Source organism: Centruroides vittatus, unplaced genomic scaffold, assembly GCF_030686945.1.
Source record: "Centruroides vittatus isolate TY-2023 unplaced genomic scaffold, ASM3068694v2 contig_461, whole genome shotgun sequence".
NCBI classification, from domain to species: domain Eukaryota; kingdom Metazoa; phylum Arthropoda; class Arachnida; order Scorpiones; family Buthidae; genus Centruroides; species Centruroides vittatus.
This window is the reverse complement of record NW_027122257.1, coordinates 78,147-99,486: the sequence shown is the minus strand read 5'-3', so window position 1 is coordinate 99,486 and position 21,340 is coordinate 78,147. Positions and strand designations below refer to the sequence as shown.

The 21,340-nt window shown below is 29.7% G+C and overlaps 1 protein-coding gene across 1 annotated transcript in view; it reads right to left on the bottom strand.

Moving 5' to 3' along the window:
* Window positions 1-21,165, bottom strand: part of LOC136977637 (PRKC apoptosis WT1 regulator protein-like) — a 34,485-nt gene extending 13,320 nt beyond the window's left edge. The window contains exon 1 of the mRNA XM_067273173.1: window positions 20,560-21,165. Within this exon, the coding sequence (XP_067129274.1) occupies window positions 20,560-20,907 (348 nt within the window). The 5' untranslated portion in view covers window positions 20,908-21,165. The remainder of the gene's footprint in view (window positions 1-20,559) is intronic.
* Window positions 21,166-21,340: the final 175 nt, after the last annotated feature.

The window sequence follows — 21,340 nt, the reverse complement described above, 5'->3', positions numbered from 1 at the left end:
CTTAAATTACAATAATGATAAAAATAACTGTTAAAAAACCTGAGGCAGGTCTTGGTGAAGCCAAAAACATTCAGAATTTGTCCTTAAAGTTCTGTTACTGGTTATTAAAGGTTTCGTTTTTATTTTTACTTTACTCCACTTTATGATTACTCCAGTAATTTGAGAAGGAAGATAGTTATAATTACAATAATGTCAACCAACAAGACGTCCAATAAAGATATAATGAGAATAGCAGATGTTTGTAGTTAACAGTATCAAAAAAGCTTTAGGTTTGTTACTTTCCTAAAATTGTCCAGTTCGTATGCATGTTCATGATTCACAGCTTTTGTATAATTTGGCTCTTCTAAAAGCAAGAAAAACTCCCATTGTGAATACTCCTGTATAGTTCTAAGTGAAATATATCTCAATCTAGAGAAATTCAGAATATAAACAATTTCTTAGTAGCAGTCTAAAGAAATATCTTATCTCCCATGATTTTCTAATTAGTTCTGATATGTTAAATTATCAGAATATTCAAAATAGACCAGAAACATCTCCGCCAATCAGTGGACGACAATGCATTGAATTCAAATACTCAAATAGCATGGTTCCATTTCCAATTCTACAGCCTGATGACATTTAATGGAATGTGAATGAAACATTTGAGTAAGTGAAATTTTTTCTGGATTCTTTGCTTTTGCATTTGTTGATTTAGTACAATTTAACCAGCATTCAGTTGTCATCTATTAAATGTAGATTTCTTCTATTAACTAAATATTTGTTTTAGCTTGAGAAACTTGGGACTCTTGTATGCATCGCCACATGACAGAGTTCAGCTGTATATATATTGCAGTTAATTTAAAACCTCTGAATAGTTTTTTACAGTTTAGAGGACTATTCTAAATTATCTGTGTTTCTTTATCTGTATGCATAGTGTTCTTTGGCTTTTGAAGAGTAGAGAATTGGTGAAGTTAGGTTGGAAGAGGGTTATAAAACAATGGTCTTAAAACTAAAATGTACATTTATTGACCTGAGTATTTACAATAATGAAACTGCAAAACACAAAAAATTTCTTGAGCTTAAGTTAAAAGGGAGTGTCTGGGGTGAAAACCCACCACAGTATTTTTTAGGGGAGTAAATATTCACACCAAATTTGGTTGAGATACATTGAATACATAGAACCCTTTAGCTAACATACATATGTATTTTGACGTTTACATATATAGCAATGAAATCTAGAATGCAATAAAATTTAAATAATCATACATGCCAAAAACTATTAGAAAAATGTCACCGTACAACTCTCCCACACTAGACAGACCATAGCTATGTATAGCACTGTTTAACCTGCTAAGGTTGTAAATCACATGATTTGCGATAGATAAAACACCTCATGGTGTCATTAGCACCCCCATACATTTATTATTTGTTTATTGACCATTTAATTCATTATTAATTATATACTTTATATTTTAATCCAATTTTATTTTTATTGTTTTTCTTTTACATATCATTGTGTAATCTTTTAAATTGTATATATTTAATTTATATTCCACACACATGCAGGACAAGTGGGTCCTACTCTTGAATTTAAATGTTGTGTTCTCTATGAATGATTTGCCTGAAGAGGGCAGTTGCATACTGTTGAAAATACTCTCATAATAAATCCTTTTTGTGTAACACCGACAGACATACGTTATACTTTTCTGAAATCTAGAATTCTGAATTTAGACAATAATGTTGCAATTTTAGCAAGTTTAATTCATTTCTGCACCACTAAAGTGTTTTGCTATCGACAATTAAATGTTATTACTTTATAACAAGTTAGGATTAATTAAATGAAGTTACATTGTATATAAAACGCCAATCAACCATTGTTTTTAAACGACTCCCTTAATTTTAAAGTTAGTCTGACAGGACGCACTTTATCGTTAACTTAAAATTGAGAATGGAGAAATAATAAACACCTGTGTCCAATAAATGAACACTAATATATTAAGATAAATGCTTTTTAAAAAAATTTCATTAGAAACAGATGTTTAACAGCTTTTTGTTCTTAATTATTTAACAATAGCAAATCATTCAAAAGTGAATTAAAGTTAAGAAATTTGAAAATAAAATGTGTCTTTAATGTTGTCAGTAATTCAATTTAACGTTTTCCATTACTTTTGAGTGTGTACGACTTTAAAAAGACTTAGGATAATGATTGACATTGACGACCATTTCCAATGATCATTGTTTTGATCTCAATAACTATTGGAGATATCAGACTATTGGTGGAGCCTGTCATTGATGATCATCATCATCTCAATTTTATTACTGGTTAAGTTTGATGCACCTGTAGCAAAATTAAGACAACAAATAGCAATGGCCGATTTGACTGTCTTTTGTAAACTTTGCAGTTAATTTGGCTGTTTTAAAGGCTGTAATAATCCCATTTTTTATAAAGATTTTAATATTTAGAATCAATTTCTATTAATAATTTTAAAAACATCTAATAAAGAAAAGTGATCCAGAATGAGATTTCAACTTGCAAATCAGAAGTTTAATTTATTAATTTTAATTGGAGATGGGTTGCAATAATATAAAGATCCCACTCATCTCTCATTCAAATTATTTGATAAATTAATTTTTAGTCTTAAAATAGTTCATTAAAATTCAAAATAGTTAGTTATCTCCTTGGTTTTCCCAGACTTATCTTAGAGCAAAATACTACTGTATTAGGTTATTCTAAGAATTCTCTCATAAATTCTATTAGACAGCTCTAAATATTAATGGAGAAAAAAATTAAGTATACTTGTCAGCTTAATTAAGAGTATTTGGACCAAGAAATAACTGATAAATTTTTAAAAATTTGGTAACTAAATCTAGTGATGTGGCAGAGAAACAATGTAGAATTTGTCAGCTGGGAGGATTTTCTTGAAAATGATTTTGCTTTGTAAAATGAATTTTACAAGTATAAAACTAAGAAAAAATTCACCGTTTTGCAAACATGATGTTACATGTGCTTAACCGTCATTTCAGAACAAGCGTAATGTTCCATTTTTAATCTTAACTTTGCTATTCTAAATTTTGAATCGCATTCATTTTGGTTTCTTGTTCCATTTTACATAAATTCAAATTCCTTATAACCGTAGTCTGCGGAAGACCCGGATGGGGTTGAAAATGTTCGCTGTTTCGTAAACACGTATCCGGTGGTGATATTCGAAATATTTAACAAAGGATTCGCTACCAGAAAATTTTTCCCCAATAATCACCGACAAACGAAATGGAAGTTTTGGCTAGAAATAAATACAATACCTTTTCTTGAGATTTATCTAATAATCAGTGACATATTTGGAACATAACAAGCCCTGGACAAAGACCAGGTAACAATAGTATATTAGTGCTGTCAACCTTTTTTCTTTCTTTCTTTAGGCAGAGAAATTTTTTACCCCAAATGGCACTACTCATAGTAAACAGATGTCATCATCTCTCGTAATACAATATCCTTTTTATTTTGCTGTCCATAGCCCGACACGTGTTCCACAGCCATCTTGTATTATCTCACGCATGTGGGATTGTGGGATCTCTCTTATGACTGGATCTAGTTTCAAGAACTCTCTTGAATCAATCGTGATTAAATCTCGTTTCAGTCGAGATTGAAACGGTCGAGAGAGATTGCACCAAGACATAGTCCCCAATCTTGCTCACAATCTAGATTGAATGCTCGGTGCGAACGGGGTATAAGGCTCTAGTTTAGTAGTATTAGAGTATAATACGTATATTTTACTATATTTAAAAAAAAAAAAAAAAAACAAAACCACTGAGAAATGTTCCGTGTTTTTAACAAGGTTCGGAAAACTGAAAATTTTACCAATGGGTTCGGCCGAACCTGTGCAAACCCGCTGAATATCACCACTGCACGTATCACTGGAGTTTCAAAGGTTTTGTGTGATAAACTATAAAACTAAGTTTACACTGTCATACAAACTATACAAACAAACAAAAAGAACACTAACCAAAATAAAACATTGTCCGAACAGTACTATGTGACACAAACTAAGTTAGGACACAATTGGTTAAGAAGATTTCGAATGCTAGTCATGAAAAGTCCATTTGTCAAGTGGACCAAAGTTAAGCAGAAATTAAGTTATTCTTGACTCCTAACAAACCGGTTGAACACTCTCCAACAGGGGACAAACCAGTAGTTCATATGCCAATGCAAACATAGCATAAAACTTGCAAAATATTTTACTTTTTTTACATTTTCATTTTATCAATTACGTAAATGTAATAGCCCCGTAAACAGAACAGAAGAGAGCATTAACATAATTTATGCAGAAATAGAAGGGCTAAATAAAGTCTTACATCAATAAAGATTAAATAATATACAATGACATTTGATTTAATCATTCTTGTTATCCCATAATTTAATTCTAAAAGATAATTCCAAATTGTTTATATTACGTAAGTGATGCTGGCCAAAACTGTGATTATATAAATAATAAATACTTTTACAAAAATTTTGCAATGATTGAAGTATGTCCCAATATAAACATCACAAACCTAAAATATCATCAGGATGTAAACTAGAAAAGTAAAATGCATAGGTTTAATCTTTGTCTTTTTTATTAAACCCAACTTTCTGAGCTATTTTTGGCTATAAGAAATCAGATAGGACAAAACAAATTTGCACTAGAGGTATTGGTCTAATTGACTATCTCTGATCCGATTCATTTATCTGATTTCTTGAAGCCAAAAATAACTCAGAAAGCTAAACTCGACAGATATATAATTTGAGTTCATTACTTTATTTGTCATGTTTTTAGTAAAGTTTTTTCCTCGGTAACTGTCTGTTCTACGCAATACTTTAATTCAATTGAAGGCATTTCATAACGTTTTATACATCCTGATATTCTGCATAGTAAGTTCTGTAAACATTTTGATACACGATACTTTCTTTGAGAAGTGGTAAATAGGAAGTTTTAAATAATATCATACTTAGAATACGTTCAAAAATATCACAGAATGTTTTTTTCTATGTTGTTGATTTATAATCACAAGAGACATAAGACATAATTCATTAATGATACTCGATAGTAATGTTGTTAAATCACTTGTCTATATTATTCATGACTCACTTCTAAATTATCTAAAATTGGTCCAAAAAACCTTTTTATGTTATCAAACTTTTCAAATTTCAATTAATTAAAGTGATAATCATTAAAATAGTAATTAGCTTTTCTAATGATTAATTCAAATACAAAAAAACTGAGAATTAATAAGAACTATGGCATTTTTGAAAATGATATTTTTGGAAATTGCGAATCTTTCCTCGAGTGGCAAGGACAAAATGATAAACTTTGCTATGAAGCTTCCAATAATTTGTCTCTTAAATTTAAGCTATTTTTAACATAATTATCAAAAACACTCCAAGCAGAAGCATCATTTTTGAAATAGTAACTGTAATATGCCTATCGAGACCAATGGATTCGTCCATGTCATTTGTCACAGAAACACTGGTTTTGTGGTTAAGAAGCTCATACTCTTACAGTAAAAGTGAGATACATGTACCGCTTTTTCCATCAAAATGAAAACACAAACGTTCTTTGCCACAGAACCAGTGGTAAGAAGGCTGCACAATCCTGTCAGTCTTGGATGAATGATATTTAAAATGATAATACAGTAGAGCGTCGAAAATTGGAACGTCAGTAATTGAAATGGCCGGAAACTGGAACGATTTTCAGTCGGACTGTGTCGTGCTGAATCAAACGTTTTTGATACTAAATTTACTTCTAAAGTATAATTTTCATTTTTTTATATTCTTCAATATATTTATTTTGTTTGTACAAAATAAAGAAATAATTTTTAACGATACGATAGCCTCGATTATTATTATAAAAATTTTCGTTAGGCTTAAAATCGACGAAAATTCAACACGAAGCGACACGCAACGGAGAAAAATTCAACAGGAAGCGATACGCAACAAAGAAAAATTTGAACATCGGACAGGTTAATGTATTTTTTCGTACATAATCGGAAATTGGAAAAAATCACTACTTGGAACGACCCCAGTCCCCAATTGGTTCCAGTTATCGATGCTCTACTGTATAATAGTGGCAATGTGCATCAGTAAAACAATTATTTGTAGACTTCCAAGCTAAAATTTCGATTTTAAGTAAAATTTTAAACTCTTAAATTTAAATATCAGTATTAAAATGGAAATACAAATGCTTATTTTGTGATATAATCATTATTATAGAAAAATGAAAATAAATTCCTAACTAGTCTATAAAATTTAACTAACAACACTTATGACAAATCCTATAATTACTGTAAATAATAAATAAATAGCCAGATTCCTTTATTGAGCTATTTAAGGCCAATTAATTAATTTGGCTAGAGCAGTGATTCTCAACCTTTTTATCGTCACTTTTAATGATTTAAAAATTTGGCTGCACATACGGTTACTTCGGTAAGTACTACAGGAGAACCAGTGATGTCATAACAGTGATTTTTAAATGCAGTTGGTTATTTAGGTCACATTTTCTAAATGCCTTGGTAACTACCGGAAGTTACTGGTTACACCAGTTACAATTTCCAAATGCTCTCTAGGAAGGTAGAACCGATTAAACTACTTATCTGACGTTGCTTACGTATGGATATTCGCAGTGGCGGCACACTTAAAAAATCTTGCAGCATACTAAAGTGCCGCAGCACAGCGGTTAGAATCACTGGGCTAGAGGTAAGTGTTTATTTAGGTCACCATCTCTCATTAAACTTAATAATTAGCCCGATAAAGGAATCCAGCCAACTATTCGATATTTATAAAATTTAATTTCTGATGGACCAATTCATATCAATATTTCAAACAAATCCACCTATAAAAATTTATTATTTTAAATAAACAATATTACCGTATAGTAATAACTACTTTAAGAGTCTTACTAATATATTTGCAATTGCCAATTATAAGATAGATAAAATAACTATATACTCAATCTTTCGTATTTGCAGAGTTTTGTAAGGAACACTGCCATGCAAATGAGTGTATTTAATTTCTTTAACTAATTTAATTTAATAATTATGTTTAATTTCTGCGTAATTTATAGCTTAGGAAAAAAGAGATTATTATACAGTAAAACATGTCTGAAACAAAAACCTGACACTATATACCAAAATTTTCCATTTTGACAGGTTTCTATTTAATAGAGAAGTGGTTCTCAAAATTCTTTGGTTCACAGTTAGGGTTTCTCAAATGAAATCCCAGGATCCTGGTTGTTTTTTAACCTGGGAAATCCCGCAAATTTCTTAAAAATTCACTTTTTTCTTATTTTGTGTTAACGTTGAGGAAATTTTGTAAATAGAAAGCATAATTAACTCATAAACTGTCAGAATACATTTGTATTTATTAATTTTAAACCTACTTATTAATTTTTTAAATTTTTGCTCGTTATGGCACATCACAAATGGTCAATAATCAATGCGTAGCTTATTTGTGGCAGGACTCTCAAAATTCTTAACCTGTAATATCTGGAATAATTGTACTTATGCTGTCTTAAGTTTTAACCATGCCCAGTATCTTTAATAACTGCTTAACGCCAAGTTGTGCAAATTGGGCAAAGATACAAATGAGTACGAAGTCTGCAAGTATGAAGTTTTTCTTCATAACCTGATTATTAAAGACAAATGAACTGCTGAATTATTGGGCTATGATGTTTCTATTAAAGCAGTCGAGGTAGACAAATCAAGAATACTAGAGAACAAAAGAAGTACTACAATCTCAAAAACGAACTAAAAATCTTCCAGGCTACAGGCAAAAAACACACAATATTTGTCTTTTCTTAAATGCATTAAATACAATTCCACTCACATCAATTGAATCGGAAAGGGCATTCTCGGTAGCAATACTTTTCATTACTAAAATAAGAATTTGATTGAGTAATCGGAGTATTGACCATCTTGCCTTTTAAAATCTTATAAAAATTTACAATATTTTGTATTATATTTTATTTAAAAAAACAAAAATTACCTTCTAAGTTAGAAGTTTGATCTAAGTTCATTTTTTTTAAAATTTTTAACTCAATTCAAAGCATTTTTTGTTGTTGTTGTTGTTGTATGCAGTTTCCAGCAAACTTTAATAAATTTTTTCTATTTGTAAAAATGTCTATGTAATTCAAAGGTAATTTTATACATATGTTATCGGCAAAACCCGATTTTACGCCAAACTAGTTTTGCCTAGGCCAAACTAGTTTGGCGTAAGCGTGTCAGGCCAAACTAGTTTAGAATTATTATTCAAGTATATTAATGGTTAAAATAAAATTAAAAGGCAATCAATTAGATGAACTATCTACCCGACTTCATTTGCTTAATTTTGGGAGGATCAACGAGCTGCTCTTCACAAAACTCTCTCTCTTTTTCTTCGGAACGTTCACTCATGACGAACGCTTCTATTAGACAGTTCGAATTAGATGAACTATATTTATTCAAACATAGTCTACTTAATAATTATGGTAAATTATTAAAATAGGTTAGGTTAGGTTAGAACGCACGTCCCCACTGCTCCCTGTCTTCTGATTGCTGGAATCGGAGACGAGCCGCCACCTTCGATATCTAGGGTAACATTAACCCCGTTTTTTATAATTAAGTAGACTATGTTTGAAAAAATATTGTTCATCTAATTGATTGCCTTATAATTTTATTTTAACCATTCATACGCTTGAATAATAATTCTGAACTAGTTTGGCCTGATACACTTACGCCAAACTAGTTTGGCGTAAAATCGGGTTTTGCCGGTAACATATATATTACACAGCATTATTATGATTTTGGAGGTTACAGAACATATTAAATTACTTTAAAAAACGAAAAATAATTATATCATTTGATTTCATGATATTTTGTATATCTTAAAAATAATTAATTTTGTCCCGGGAAACAGTTCACTTTTATCCCGGAATCCCGGGACAAGCAAAAGACCGGGAAATGACAAACCCTATTCACAGTGTATTGTAAAACAGATAAAATTTTTTTGGCTCACTTTGTGTACAAAATTATAAATGTATTAATTTATTTTAAATTATTAATAGCTGTATACTATAATAACTGTTATACGAAAGGCCTATAGCCTGCTGTTAGTTGATTATGGATGTAATAAATTTTTATACAGATGAGTTTCTTCTCAATTTTAAAATAAAATAAAAACCTGTCTAAAACAAAATTCAAATAAAATGTATACCTGCCTAATTAGAAAAACTGCTTCAAAACACAGCAATTTTCTATGTTAAATTTTACTGTAAGCCTGTCCAATATGGAAATGGAAGAAACTTTTGGATACAAAGAACATAACGTAACCCAAATAAAGTGGAAAATTAAAATTCCATTTATAGACAAATAACTAAAATTGACTAGGTATAGTGGCCACTGCAGAGCATGACATACTGTATTCCAAGAACAATTCTGAACCTTGTCAGAAAAATGAAGATCACATGATAAAGATACAGAAACACAAGGTCTTTGTTAATTTTAGTCTCTGTTGGGCAGAATCAAGAACTTTCAAGAATCAAATGAGTTTCCACAAATTGAGTTCTCAAGAACAAGAAATGAATGTAATTCATAGAAACAATAATGATAAGGTAACATAGTACTGTCAATTTGTCTTCTACAGAATAATTAGAACTAACTAGTAATGAGTATCCAAAATCAAGTTAATTAACATATTGATAATTATCAGAATGAAGTAAACTATTAATTAGAACAGTGTTTCCCAACTCATGCATTGTGAGAGTGGTTCAGACATGTCATGGAAATACCATATTTACTCACATATAAGACAAGCTTTTTATTTATTTATCACAGCTTCAAATTCCTAGGTCATCTTATATGCACGAGCAAAGGATTCTTTGCATTTTTGCAAATAACTTTTGTGAACAGCGTATTCACATTTTTTACCAGATGCTTGCCCCGTTGTATTTAAAAACAAAGTATTTTATCTGGGTCGTTTGGATCGTTCTTGTATATTGTCAGGAGTAAAGATGAATAATAATAGGAAAAGCAAAGCTTTTGAATTGAATTCCAAATTGAAATTCCAAAATCACACGGGAGCACAATATAAGTTTTAATCCATTCTCAGGTGAAAACAGATGATTATTCGGAAATCAGAATTTGGAGAAACTCATAAGGGTAATCGATAATCGATGGAGAGTGGATTCGACTGTTAAGAATTAGCAAAAAACAGTTTCCGATTGTTCAGCTTTACATGAACAAATTATGCTGTCGATTTTACAAGATTTTTCCTTAAAGTTTAAAATGCCAGTAATTTTTGCAAGACAATGTGTGCATTTGATATTTTACTTGTGATTAAATGAAATAAAATTAGAATTGTATTAATAAATCTAATTTTCTTTATTTTGATCTTTGCAGTCACACTTCGTCCTATATGTAAGGTCATCTTATATGCAAGTAAATACAGTATTAAATATTTTGTAGAATTTTGAATAAGCTCTTTTTTTAAATTTTATTTCTCTTTCATCTTTCTATCATCAGCCGACCAAAGAAGGAGTATTCACTAAAATGCCAAATGTTGAAAAATTTTCAGCATCCTCTCACAAAACTCGTGTGTGTCTATGGATATGCCAGTGTAACAACTCTTTGGAGCTTTTATAAAGGCTTATCAGCTTAAAAATCAATACCAGAGTCAATGGATTACCTGGTCATCGACTGTAAGCAGAAAAGTAGTGGAAATGACTACATTGGCCACTAGGGGATACAAACATTTTAAGCATTGTTATGTATACATAATGCTTAAAATGTTTCAAAATTTTTATAGATGTTAATAATTTACTGTACAATAATAAACTTTATATAGCTTGAGTGTAATTTGTAACAACTAGACAATGATGATGATGATAAAAGATGACAAAATTTTAACTTTTAAATGTCTGAACTTTATGTAATAAATAACTTGAAATCAATACAAACTTAATAATTTAAAACCTTTAAAAGTAATTTAAATAATTATATGTTTTTAATGCGTATTATTTACTTGACTGACATAATTATAAAGTAATGAAAATTTGTTAGATTCAAAATTATTTAGATAAACTGAATTTGTCTGTCGCCTTTTAAATATAACCTTTACTATATAAAACAAAAGTTTATGTAAAATTAATTTTTATGCATTTTATGTATTATTAGTTTTTATTCATTTATTTTAATCTAACTTGTATTAAATAAGAATATTAATAGAAAGATTAGCTCTGTAAAATATAGTTGCTTATGCAATTACTGATAGCATAACATTTATTTTACACTGATACAATGCTTTTCTGCATAGGATATAAATAAACCAGAGTCTGAACGATTGCAGCACACCTACCGGCAAACTTGTTTATTACCTCTACTTTTAAGAGTAAAAACAATAGGCATTCAGACACCAGATAATCCATTGACTCTGCCGATACTAGCTCTTTACACATTGATTCAAATACTCCTTTTATTTTTATAGTATAATATATTGGTGAAATTGAGAGTTTTGTGTTGTTAACTTCCGTATTATCAAAATTTTCTTAAAATCAGCTGTAATCTGTTTTAAACATTTTTATTTTGAAAATTACAATATGTTACAAGTGTCTATTAAATTCAAAGTGTGTCACTAATCCAATAAGATTGGAAAACACCGAATTAGAATATTACAATCCCTTGAGTAGTCATATCACAAAATAACTTGGTATCTGTATTACCATAATGCAATTAGAATTTCTGGCAGCAGAGTGAGACTAGTTCTTGATACTCAATTGTCTTTGTTTTTTTTTTATTCAATTGTCTTGTGTGCCATTGTGCAAACTCAAATATCTAAGAACTATTTGAATACTGAACACAAATTTTTTGAAATGAAGAGCATTTTGCAATTGAACAGTTCTCAATCCTTGCATTCAAATACTTCATCCCTAGCTGGAATTACTTTGAATTAAACCTTGTAAAATTTTGTTTAGTATGTTAAAAGGTTTTTACTATAAAAAAGAAATTAATGTAACTGCAATATTTGCCTAGTAGGCCTATAGTTTAAAGATAAAGAAATAACTAAATCCTTTAAAAACATAAACCTGTAAAAACAGAAAAAATAAATTTGGTATTCTGGTTGACACAGGTTTCACTATTTATTGTCATAACATTCACAGCACATAGCCATCTCTTGTGACATAACGTTAAAGAATCACAGATTATAGAGGTTTGGTTTTTATTAATAGCACAATGTTCTTTATCATTGTCATTGACAACTTTCAATATAAACATCATAGAAACAGAGAAAGGTCACAACAACATGACGATGCTAGGTAAAACCAGTTGGTTCATGCATGATTTTTCTAAAAACTTTTCCAAAGACATTAGTGATATGATTTTTTTTTTTAGAAGAGAAATATTCAGGACACTTGAAATCAATAATTATCATGGAAACAGCTGCAGTATAATACCATTAATGTACTTTGATAATTTAGAATGCATCTATATTTATACACAATAAGAGTGTACAAAGCACAAAATAAGAATAGTGTTCTTGTTTCAAGCCAACCAAAGGTAGGGATAGTCTGGAAAACTTAAAATTGCACGTTAAATAATCATAAAAGGCAGATTTGTACAGTTTTATATGCAAAGATATGTAAAATTCTGTCCAGGGAATTGAAAATCTTCCAGCTTACAATAAGGTAGCATATTTGATAAACTGGAACTGTGTCAATCCTGACAATGCTGGATTAATGGAATTTCACTATATACAGTCCTGAATCTGAGAAATAGAGATGTTTGGTGTTTATTATTATTATCTGTTATAATTTACTTTATGCATAAAAATATTTTTTTTTCTTCTATGTTTTTTCCATAACAACTGTATACCTACTTTTTACCCCCCACCCATATATATTTAAAACAGAATCCAGTTGACACTCATGAACTGTTTAGTCCGATTTTACTACGTAAACAAACATAAGTTATAGCTTGATACATTTAAACATAACCATCTGGATTATTAATGGGCTATTACTTAGATAATTAAACTACATAATTTGGCCTGTCTAAGCAAAATTATGTAGTATAATTATCTAATTAATAGCACTATTATACAGTCCATTAATAATCTGGTAGTTTAGTTCTTTGTTTGTTTATATCTCTATTCTAAATAAAGACTGTAAAATAGTAACACTTCAGTATGCTAAGCTCTCAAAATGAGTCTGACAACACCTGTGAGACCTCACAAATGAGATCAAACAAAACAAAGTATTCACTTTATCATCATCTTGATTAAACCTAAAAAATGCATAAAACATTCAATTTATTTTAATAAGATGTTTATTAAATGTAAAAATATCTCATAAAAAAGCCAAAAATAAAAATTTTAATGATACTTCTTTATCTATTTAATAAAAATTCAGCTATCCTATAACAAATACACAAATTGTTATCATTATAATAAGTTATTTCCTGCACAGAAATACAACTGTAAGTTTTAAATAATGTTATCATCTTAATACATAAAGCTATCATTATGACAAGTAACTGAAAAATATGTCCTCACTCATCACAACAACTGCAAGTCTGCAGGTGGTAGCAATTTTTCATTTTTGTTTTTTCTTTTTTTTGAAATAAAAGAAACGATCAGCATATAAAGTATCACAATTAATTTTTTATGCCAACAAACTGTAAACATTAAGCATTCAAATATTAAATGATTAAGATAACACTTCTGCTATAAAGTTACTCTTCTTATGCTGTCTATTGTTACAAACGTGTCATTAATCTTTCCTTATCTGCATATGCAAAAATGGCTTATGTAACCGCTTTTTTTTTCCCATTGGCTAAACAAAAACAGACGTTCCACTACGTATCTACATACAGAAAGCCTTTAATGATGTGCTGTAACCTTTACTCTCTTAATTCGGAAGATAAAATTCTATCATTTAAAAAAAAACATGTCTTGTAATATAAAAATTTCAGAATGTGGCATGGTTCCACATTTTAAAATAAACAACAGTGATATATTAAAGTTTATTAATCTAACCATTATCAGATGATTATAACATAAACCAGATGCTAAATTAATTTTTTTTAAATGTATTAAAGGAAATGTTTGAATTTAAGAAAATGCAAAAGAATTTAAGAAAATGCAGTCTAGTAAGAGCAGACGTTTGCATATTAATTCGATAGCCGGAAAGGAAATGCGCCAGAATCATCCTTATCTCCCAATCTTCCTCATTAAATTCCAACATTTAACGGCAGAGGAATTTCAAGTGCGCACTTGTACTTTAAAGTGCTTTCCATATTCATAAAAATCAGAAAAGTTTCGATATAATTAAAAATCTTATGTGAACTTCTAACAAAATAAACTGTAATCTTATAATTTAATTAATTTAAAATAGTGCATGATAAATTATTTTATTTTTTACTTATTTACATTAGTGCTTACGTGTAAGTAAATTACATTAATGTATTTTTGTAACAAGAGAGTCAACACTCTTGTAACAATGCAAGTCCATTAGAAAACATTCTAAAAAATTAAAATGCAATCCTTAATTGTATCTTTAAGTTCGAGGTGGCACGAACGAGTTACCGGACTTAACCGATCCATTTAAAGTGCTCTCTAAACATTAACATCTAACAGCAATCGTAAATAACCTGCTTAGAGCCTTATATAGGTCCTAATGTTTATTTACCAGGTGAACAGGCTAATTTGCAATTGTAATTTTCAGGAAAAACAATCTGACCAAGTATGACTCACCAAATGGAAGTAATTTAATTTGTATATTTGGAAAGAAATACGTCGTAACGAAGACATATCCCTTCTCGAATCTATAATTAAGACCACTGTTCCCGGACAATTGTGGTATGGGGTAAATTCAAACACCATTACGTTCCTACACCAGCATACACTTTATTAATATTTATCACAAAAGATGCTTATTATAATTATGTAAGTCATCTAAAGAAAAAAATACTATAATTAAATTTGCATCATGCAAATTTAATTATGTCGGCTGTCATAATTAGAGACAATCTGTATCATTCATTTTCAGATTTATAGTGTGGTCTGTAATGACATAATGAGACAAAAAAATATATGTATAACAAGACAGTTTTTGCCTCATTATAAAAATAGAATTATAAATACTAAAGTAAAAATAAAATCAAAACTTTACACTCTAATGTTGATTATGGCAGAAACTTCTGCAAATAACAATAATAATAATAATCCTCATCACACCAACACAATTAAACTAGGCATTATGGACTATAATTTTGTTACTTTTTATTAAATTATTAATATATAATCTAGCTTAAAGTAAGCAATGTTGCCATTTTGTTTAAATATTAATAATTAAAAATTTGATTTTGAAGCATTTGGAATATCAACCCAAAGAAGGATTCAAACCCACAATTCAAAGCTTAACAAGTAAATTATCACTTATGTCATATGGCATCATTTAGCTTATACTTAAAAAATTAAGATTTTGGTTTGTGGTATTTATAATCATGTAAAAAGCAATGAATGAGCTGCTTAAAAAATAAACATAACAATAAATAAAACCAGTCAAATACTATAAATGTATGATAAAAACTATACATTCATTTCACTAATCATGTTATACTATAAATGCTTACAAATATCTAGAGTGCCCTAGAAAATTCTTAAAAATTTAATCTTTTCATTTACGGCAGTTGGTGAAATTTTATCTATTCTGGGATTAATTTGTTACAGTTGTAATTACACTACATCTATCTTATTCTATAGCTAACAATTTCTGGTTTCAAATGATCTGGATTAAAATTTTGTTTACCATACAATAAAGCGAAAAAATATTCAATTGATTTACAAATCCAATTCATTTTATTAGCACATTCTGTGAGGTAAGTTAATATTAGAATGATGCTGCTCTATTTATATCATATTAATTTAGAAAGTGTATTTTCTTCTCAAATCTTTTGCATTAGTAACATTTTTCTGACATTTACGGCATCAACTGCTTCCCCAAATCAAAAGCTCTAAAGCCAGCACCACACATTTGGTATTTGCCAAATGCTGAGCAAACAATTGGCAAATACTGAGTAGTGTGGATGATTTACTTGTGACTTTGCTCAACAAATATTCAGTATTTGCAGTTTCCCACTCCTTGTCGGTATATCATGCCAAATCAAAAGGAACAAACCTGGGACAAGCATTTGTAATTCCCACAACAAACCAGTGCTCGTCAAATAATTGCACATGTGTACATATATGCTTGCCACATGACAAACATTTTGACGAAAGGCAATTGTCAATTGGTGAATATCAAGTGTGTGGAGTTGCTTAAAACATTGAAAGGCCACACAGTAAATATTCCAATGAGAAAAATTTATCTCGTAAAACACCTTTGATAAAATTATCAAATGTCAGTTATTATTTTAGATAATTAAAATAATTACATTAAAATTAATATCCAAATTCTAAAATACACAATGTAAAATAATTGGTCTTCTAAAAGCCCAATTACTATTATTGTTAAAATTGTACATTATATTATAATGAGTTCTACTATAAAAATTACTAAAACTATCTAATATTTATAAAAATTATTTAGATTAAGTAGAAATTATGATCAGAAGAATTTCCAAGTTTGATATGCTTAGAATGATCTTTTTTAATGAGGTTCAAACTCTTAATTTTCATGTAAACTAGGCATATAAAACATTTGTAATTAACACAGTAATTTAGATACATAGTTTTCTAATCACTAATTTCCATTTTGCATAAATATATACAGAGTATTCGATATTATTGTTTATTTCTTATTAAATGATAGATAGTATACAGGGGACTCTCAACTTAGTGAATTCTCAAAGAACTAAGCTACATCATTCACTATATCAAGATTTCAATAGTGAGGAAAATGAAACTATTCACTATATTGGATGGTTACCATACCAAGAGTGTCATAATTTACAAATATATGAATTAGATAATATTCAAATTTTACTGCAAAGCAAAAGAATATCACAATAATTAAATGTCTAATAGACATTTGAACTATACTTTTTACTAATATACTTAGGACATTTAACTTAAATGGCCAATAACATGCCAATAATCTCACAGATACTTGAATAAATAATTTGTTTCTTTATTAAAAAACATAACTAGTTAGAATCTCTAGCCAAGTGGCTAAACAACTCAATGAGTCATTTCCATTAAGACAAAACAGAAAGTCAAGGAAACGAGTGAACTCTGTTATTTTGATTAACCACTGTTTTCCAAAGTATCTGGACTACTACTACCCCCTTTTAATGCATGTATTTCTTATACACTTTTTTTCTTTTTTTTGAAAAAGTTTTGTCCTGCTCATATTCAAACAAAGCCCATGAGAGTATTCTAATCTGAGAGTATTTCACTTTAAATGAAGCAGTATCACCTACTTTGGGTTTCATTTAGTTTAGTTGGGCAGGTCATCTATGTGTCCTGTTGCTTTATGGCAGCACAACACATGGGCAATCTGCCAAGGAGAGATGCAACCCGGAAGTACTTTCAACAGAAAATTGGTCCATATTTAGGTGTTACTTACATGAAAAAAATCCTGAAAATTCCACTTGGCCAGCTTGTTGGCATGGCAACTACCAGTGTTCAGTGGTTTTGTCTACTCAGCCACTGGTGGGCCCATTTTTGAAATCATTGGGTTAAACAAAAACAGGTCAAGATGTAAAAAGACTCCTACACAAACCATAAAAGACTTTAAAAGAACATTACTTACAATGTAAAGCAAAATATCTGTGATAAAATAATTATAAGATTTAGTTTAGTTAAAAGTATATATTATACTTTTAAAAATTTACTTCCATTATGTAATAGGAAAAAAAACATATACATTTAAAGAAAAACTAGCAAAATTAGCAATTTTTTTGTGGCCAAATTAATAAAATTTTATCATAAACAAACAACCTTGAGAAATAAAAGAATCATTACTTTTCTTGCTACAACTTAAATCAGTAAAAATAGAAATTTCTTAGTCAAATAATGACTAAGTAAAAATTGTAATTTGTGTTATTCAGAAAAAAAAATTCCTATTGTTTTTTTCATTTCTGCACTGCCAAATTTCTGTTTTAGTTGGCACAAACAGTAAACTACACAAAAACTTGACTGTGATTTTAATGAAAAAGCCCAGTTATAAATGATATCAGACTTCTTTTTTGCTTAAATAAAGGAATTCTACTTGCAATGTATTCGTGAAAAAAATCTGGTAATTTAAGTAATTGTGCAATAAAGAATGTTCCAAAATTATTGACAAATTTAAGTACATGTAATTTGAAATGTATATATATAGTCACCGGACGACTCCTATTGTGTCGATTCGTAGAAAATAACAAATAATTGGTCATTATGTAATTTAAAAACAATCACTTTAAATAGTTAATTTGTTACCTGAAAATAACTTTTCAAATAAATTAATCTAAAGTTTAAAATTATGATTAATAAAAAGCAATCATTACATTTTTTCCCTTCTTTTTTTCCTGCTACATCTGTTTTATAACAGAAAACAAACCTCATTTTGTAAAAGTTTCAATTGTTACACCTTAACTCCGCTAAAGCCTTTACAAGGTTTATCTTCAGAAATATGTCACTGTAAAGCTAAAAGTAATATACTTTTGAAGATAAACATGTAGTTATTAACTGTCAAAATCAAATAAAAATACTAAGTGACAAAATTTAGATCTAAACTATAGTTAGGAGTTGTAATCTGCATCTAAGTTGTGGCTTTTTACATAGCCGGTAGTTAAGTATTGTTAAATAGTCATTAAACAGAAGACTAGATTAGTGTATGAGGTAAATCTTCAGCTCTGAATGAGGTAGTTGGCAACCTATCAGAGCTGTAAACCATGCTCATAAGAGTAAAAAAAGTCAAAGGAACCAATGGTCCACTTGTAATTCTTTGTGAGATATAAACCTCTAAAATTGGACTAACTGGAATTTCGGATGGTCAAAAATGGGGTAAAATTTAAAAATCGAAAAATATGAAACTATTTCTAAAAACAATGCTAAAAATCAACTGTTTTCCACCTAACTAGAGATGATCAAAGGCTCATAAAACATGAGAAATGCCATAGTACAACTACTTCCAAGGTAAGAGCAGAGTCACACTGAAATCCATTAAGCACATCATGTGTTTAACTAGCAGCTAATTTCAGTGGACTATATCTTGCAAAAGGTTATATGTAGATCATTAGTTCAACTTTTTTATTTCCCTGGGCAACTCTGAACGAGCTCCTCATTCAGAGCTGAAATTTGTGGAAAATATCTAGCATTAGTTATAAAATTAATTATCTAAAAGTAAGGATTAGGTGCCAAAGTGGCCTAAGCCATGGCTTAGGCCACTTTGGCACCTAATCCTTACTATTAAACATCTTAATTCATCTTAATATTAGTAGTAATTCTGAAAATAAGAATATTTTACAAGTTTGAGAACATTATTTTCAATCATACCTTGTGTTATTATTATAGTAAATATGCTGTTTTAGTTGTTATTTCTTTACACAAACAAATAACATATAAGATAAGCCTATCTTGATGCCATTTGACATATTTGGAAGGTTTCATACTTGAATTTTAAGTCTAATTATAAAGTTTGGGCTTTTATTTGCATATAAATCAGTTGTAATTGTGTATATAATTATAAAATGGATTAATATTTACCTGTAAAATAATATACAAATCACATTACAAAGATAATATTTTCCTAGAGTAATTATTTGTAAAAATATAAAAAGCAATTAGACGAACTTGTTTTTCAAACAGTATTTTTTACAAGATACAGTCAATTTTACACAGATGAGCATGTAATGTAATTATAAATACATAGTAATAAGTTGAATAACCCCATTTTGGAGCAAATTAGAAAGTCAGTAATGTGATTTTTAGTGGAAAATAATAAATTATGATTTATCATTTGTATTATAATTCACATAAGGCTTTTTCAATAAATTTATTTTAGTTTACATGCAATATAACTTTAAGATGATCTGGCATTATATTAAATACTAGTATTTCATACATCTTATAATATATTAAGTAAATAACACCAACAAAACCTTCAAAATATACCAGCAAATATAATATAATATAAATAGGCTGGTATATTTTGAAAGTTTTGTTGGTGTTATTTACTAGTATATAACCAGCTGTCAAAAGATTTAGAAATATATTAAGTGCTAAACAAAGATTGTTTTGTCAAGTAATGCAATGTCTCTATCTAGCATTTTTCCCATTATAAGGATAAGGAAGAAATTGTACAGTCTTTTGGCATTAGAGTTCTCACGTTTGCTTAACATAAAGAGATCTTAAAATCATTCTGGAATTTCATATATTCTTTCTTCACTCAAGGAAGACATTTCAAAACATTGACCGTACTCACATATATTTAATTCATCGAGTAAATAAATCCAATGCCGAAAGACGGTAAAATTTCTTCCTTATGCTACATTTGGCATTGTTTGCAAGTGCACAATTTTACAATCCCTCCCACTGCAAAACTTTTGACCATAAACCAGACAAGATTATAGACGCGAAGTCTACCGGGACCTCACCTCAGTGGACGGAAGGTGCACGACACCCGTGCTGCGCCTCTTCTCTCTCAGTTTCCTTCGTTCTCTCTGTGCCTTTCCCTTGTTGACGTGGTTGGGTCTCGGGCATCTCTTGTCCTTCGATCTGACGGCGGGTTTCGGAGAGGCCTCATGATCCGGCGCGTCCCCATGGTCCGCCTGTCCGGGATATCCTCCTGGTCCGTCGTCAGCATCCGCTGCAGGCCCCGTCGGTTCCGACCTCGACGGAGGGACGTTCCTGGCATTGGCCCTGGCGGCACGGATTCTGGATCTACGAGTCGACAGTTCGTACTCGTTTTCGAAATCTTCTTGGCTCAACGAACTCGATGCCATTTGCCGTGTTCGGGGGTTTAATACATGAATTATAACAGTCTAATATTAACTGCGTTGTCACTTATCTCCATTTAAATATATGTTTATATTAATATTTAAGACGACGCACGGTTATCTTATAAAGTACAATTCACTTATCTGAGCTGTTTTCATAGATTATTTCGGAAGATATATCAGATGGAAATTAGGTAACTAGGAAACAACAACTTCGACATCGTCAGACGAGATTCTACTCCGACGAAGGCAGCGCCTTTTATAAAAATATATATACCAGCGTTTTTTTATATATTCGTCTTCGATTTTAAACAGTGTTTAGAACGATCAAATAGTATTTATTATTCTTTTACATAAAATTTTAAGTAATAATAATTTATGCTATCAGAAAATCATGATAAATTCAAATTACTTCAAAAAGTCAATATGAAAAAAGTTT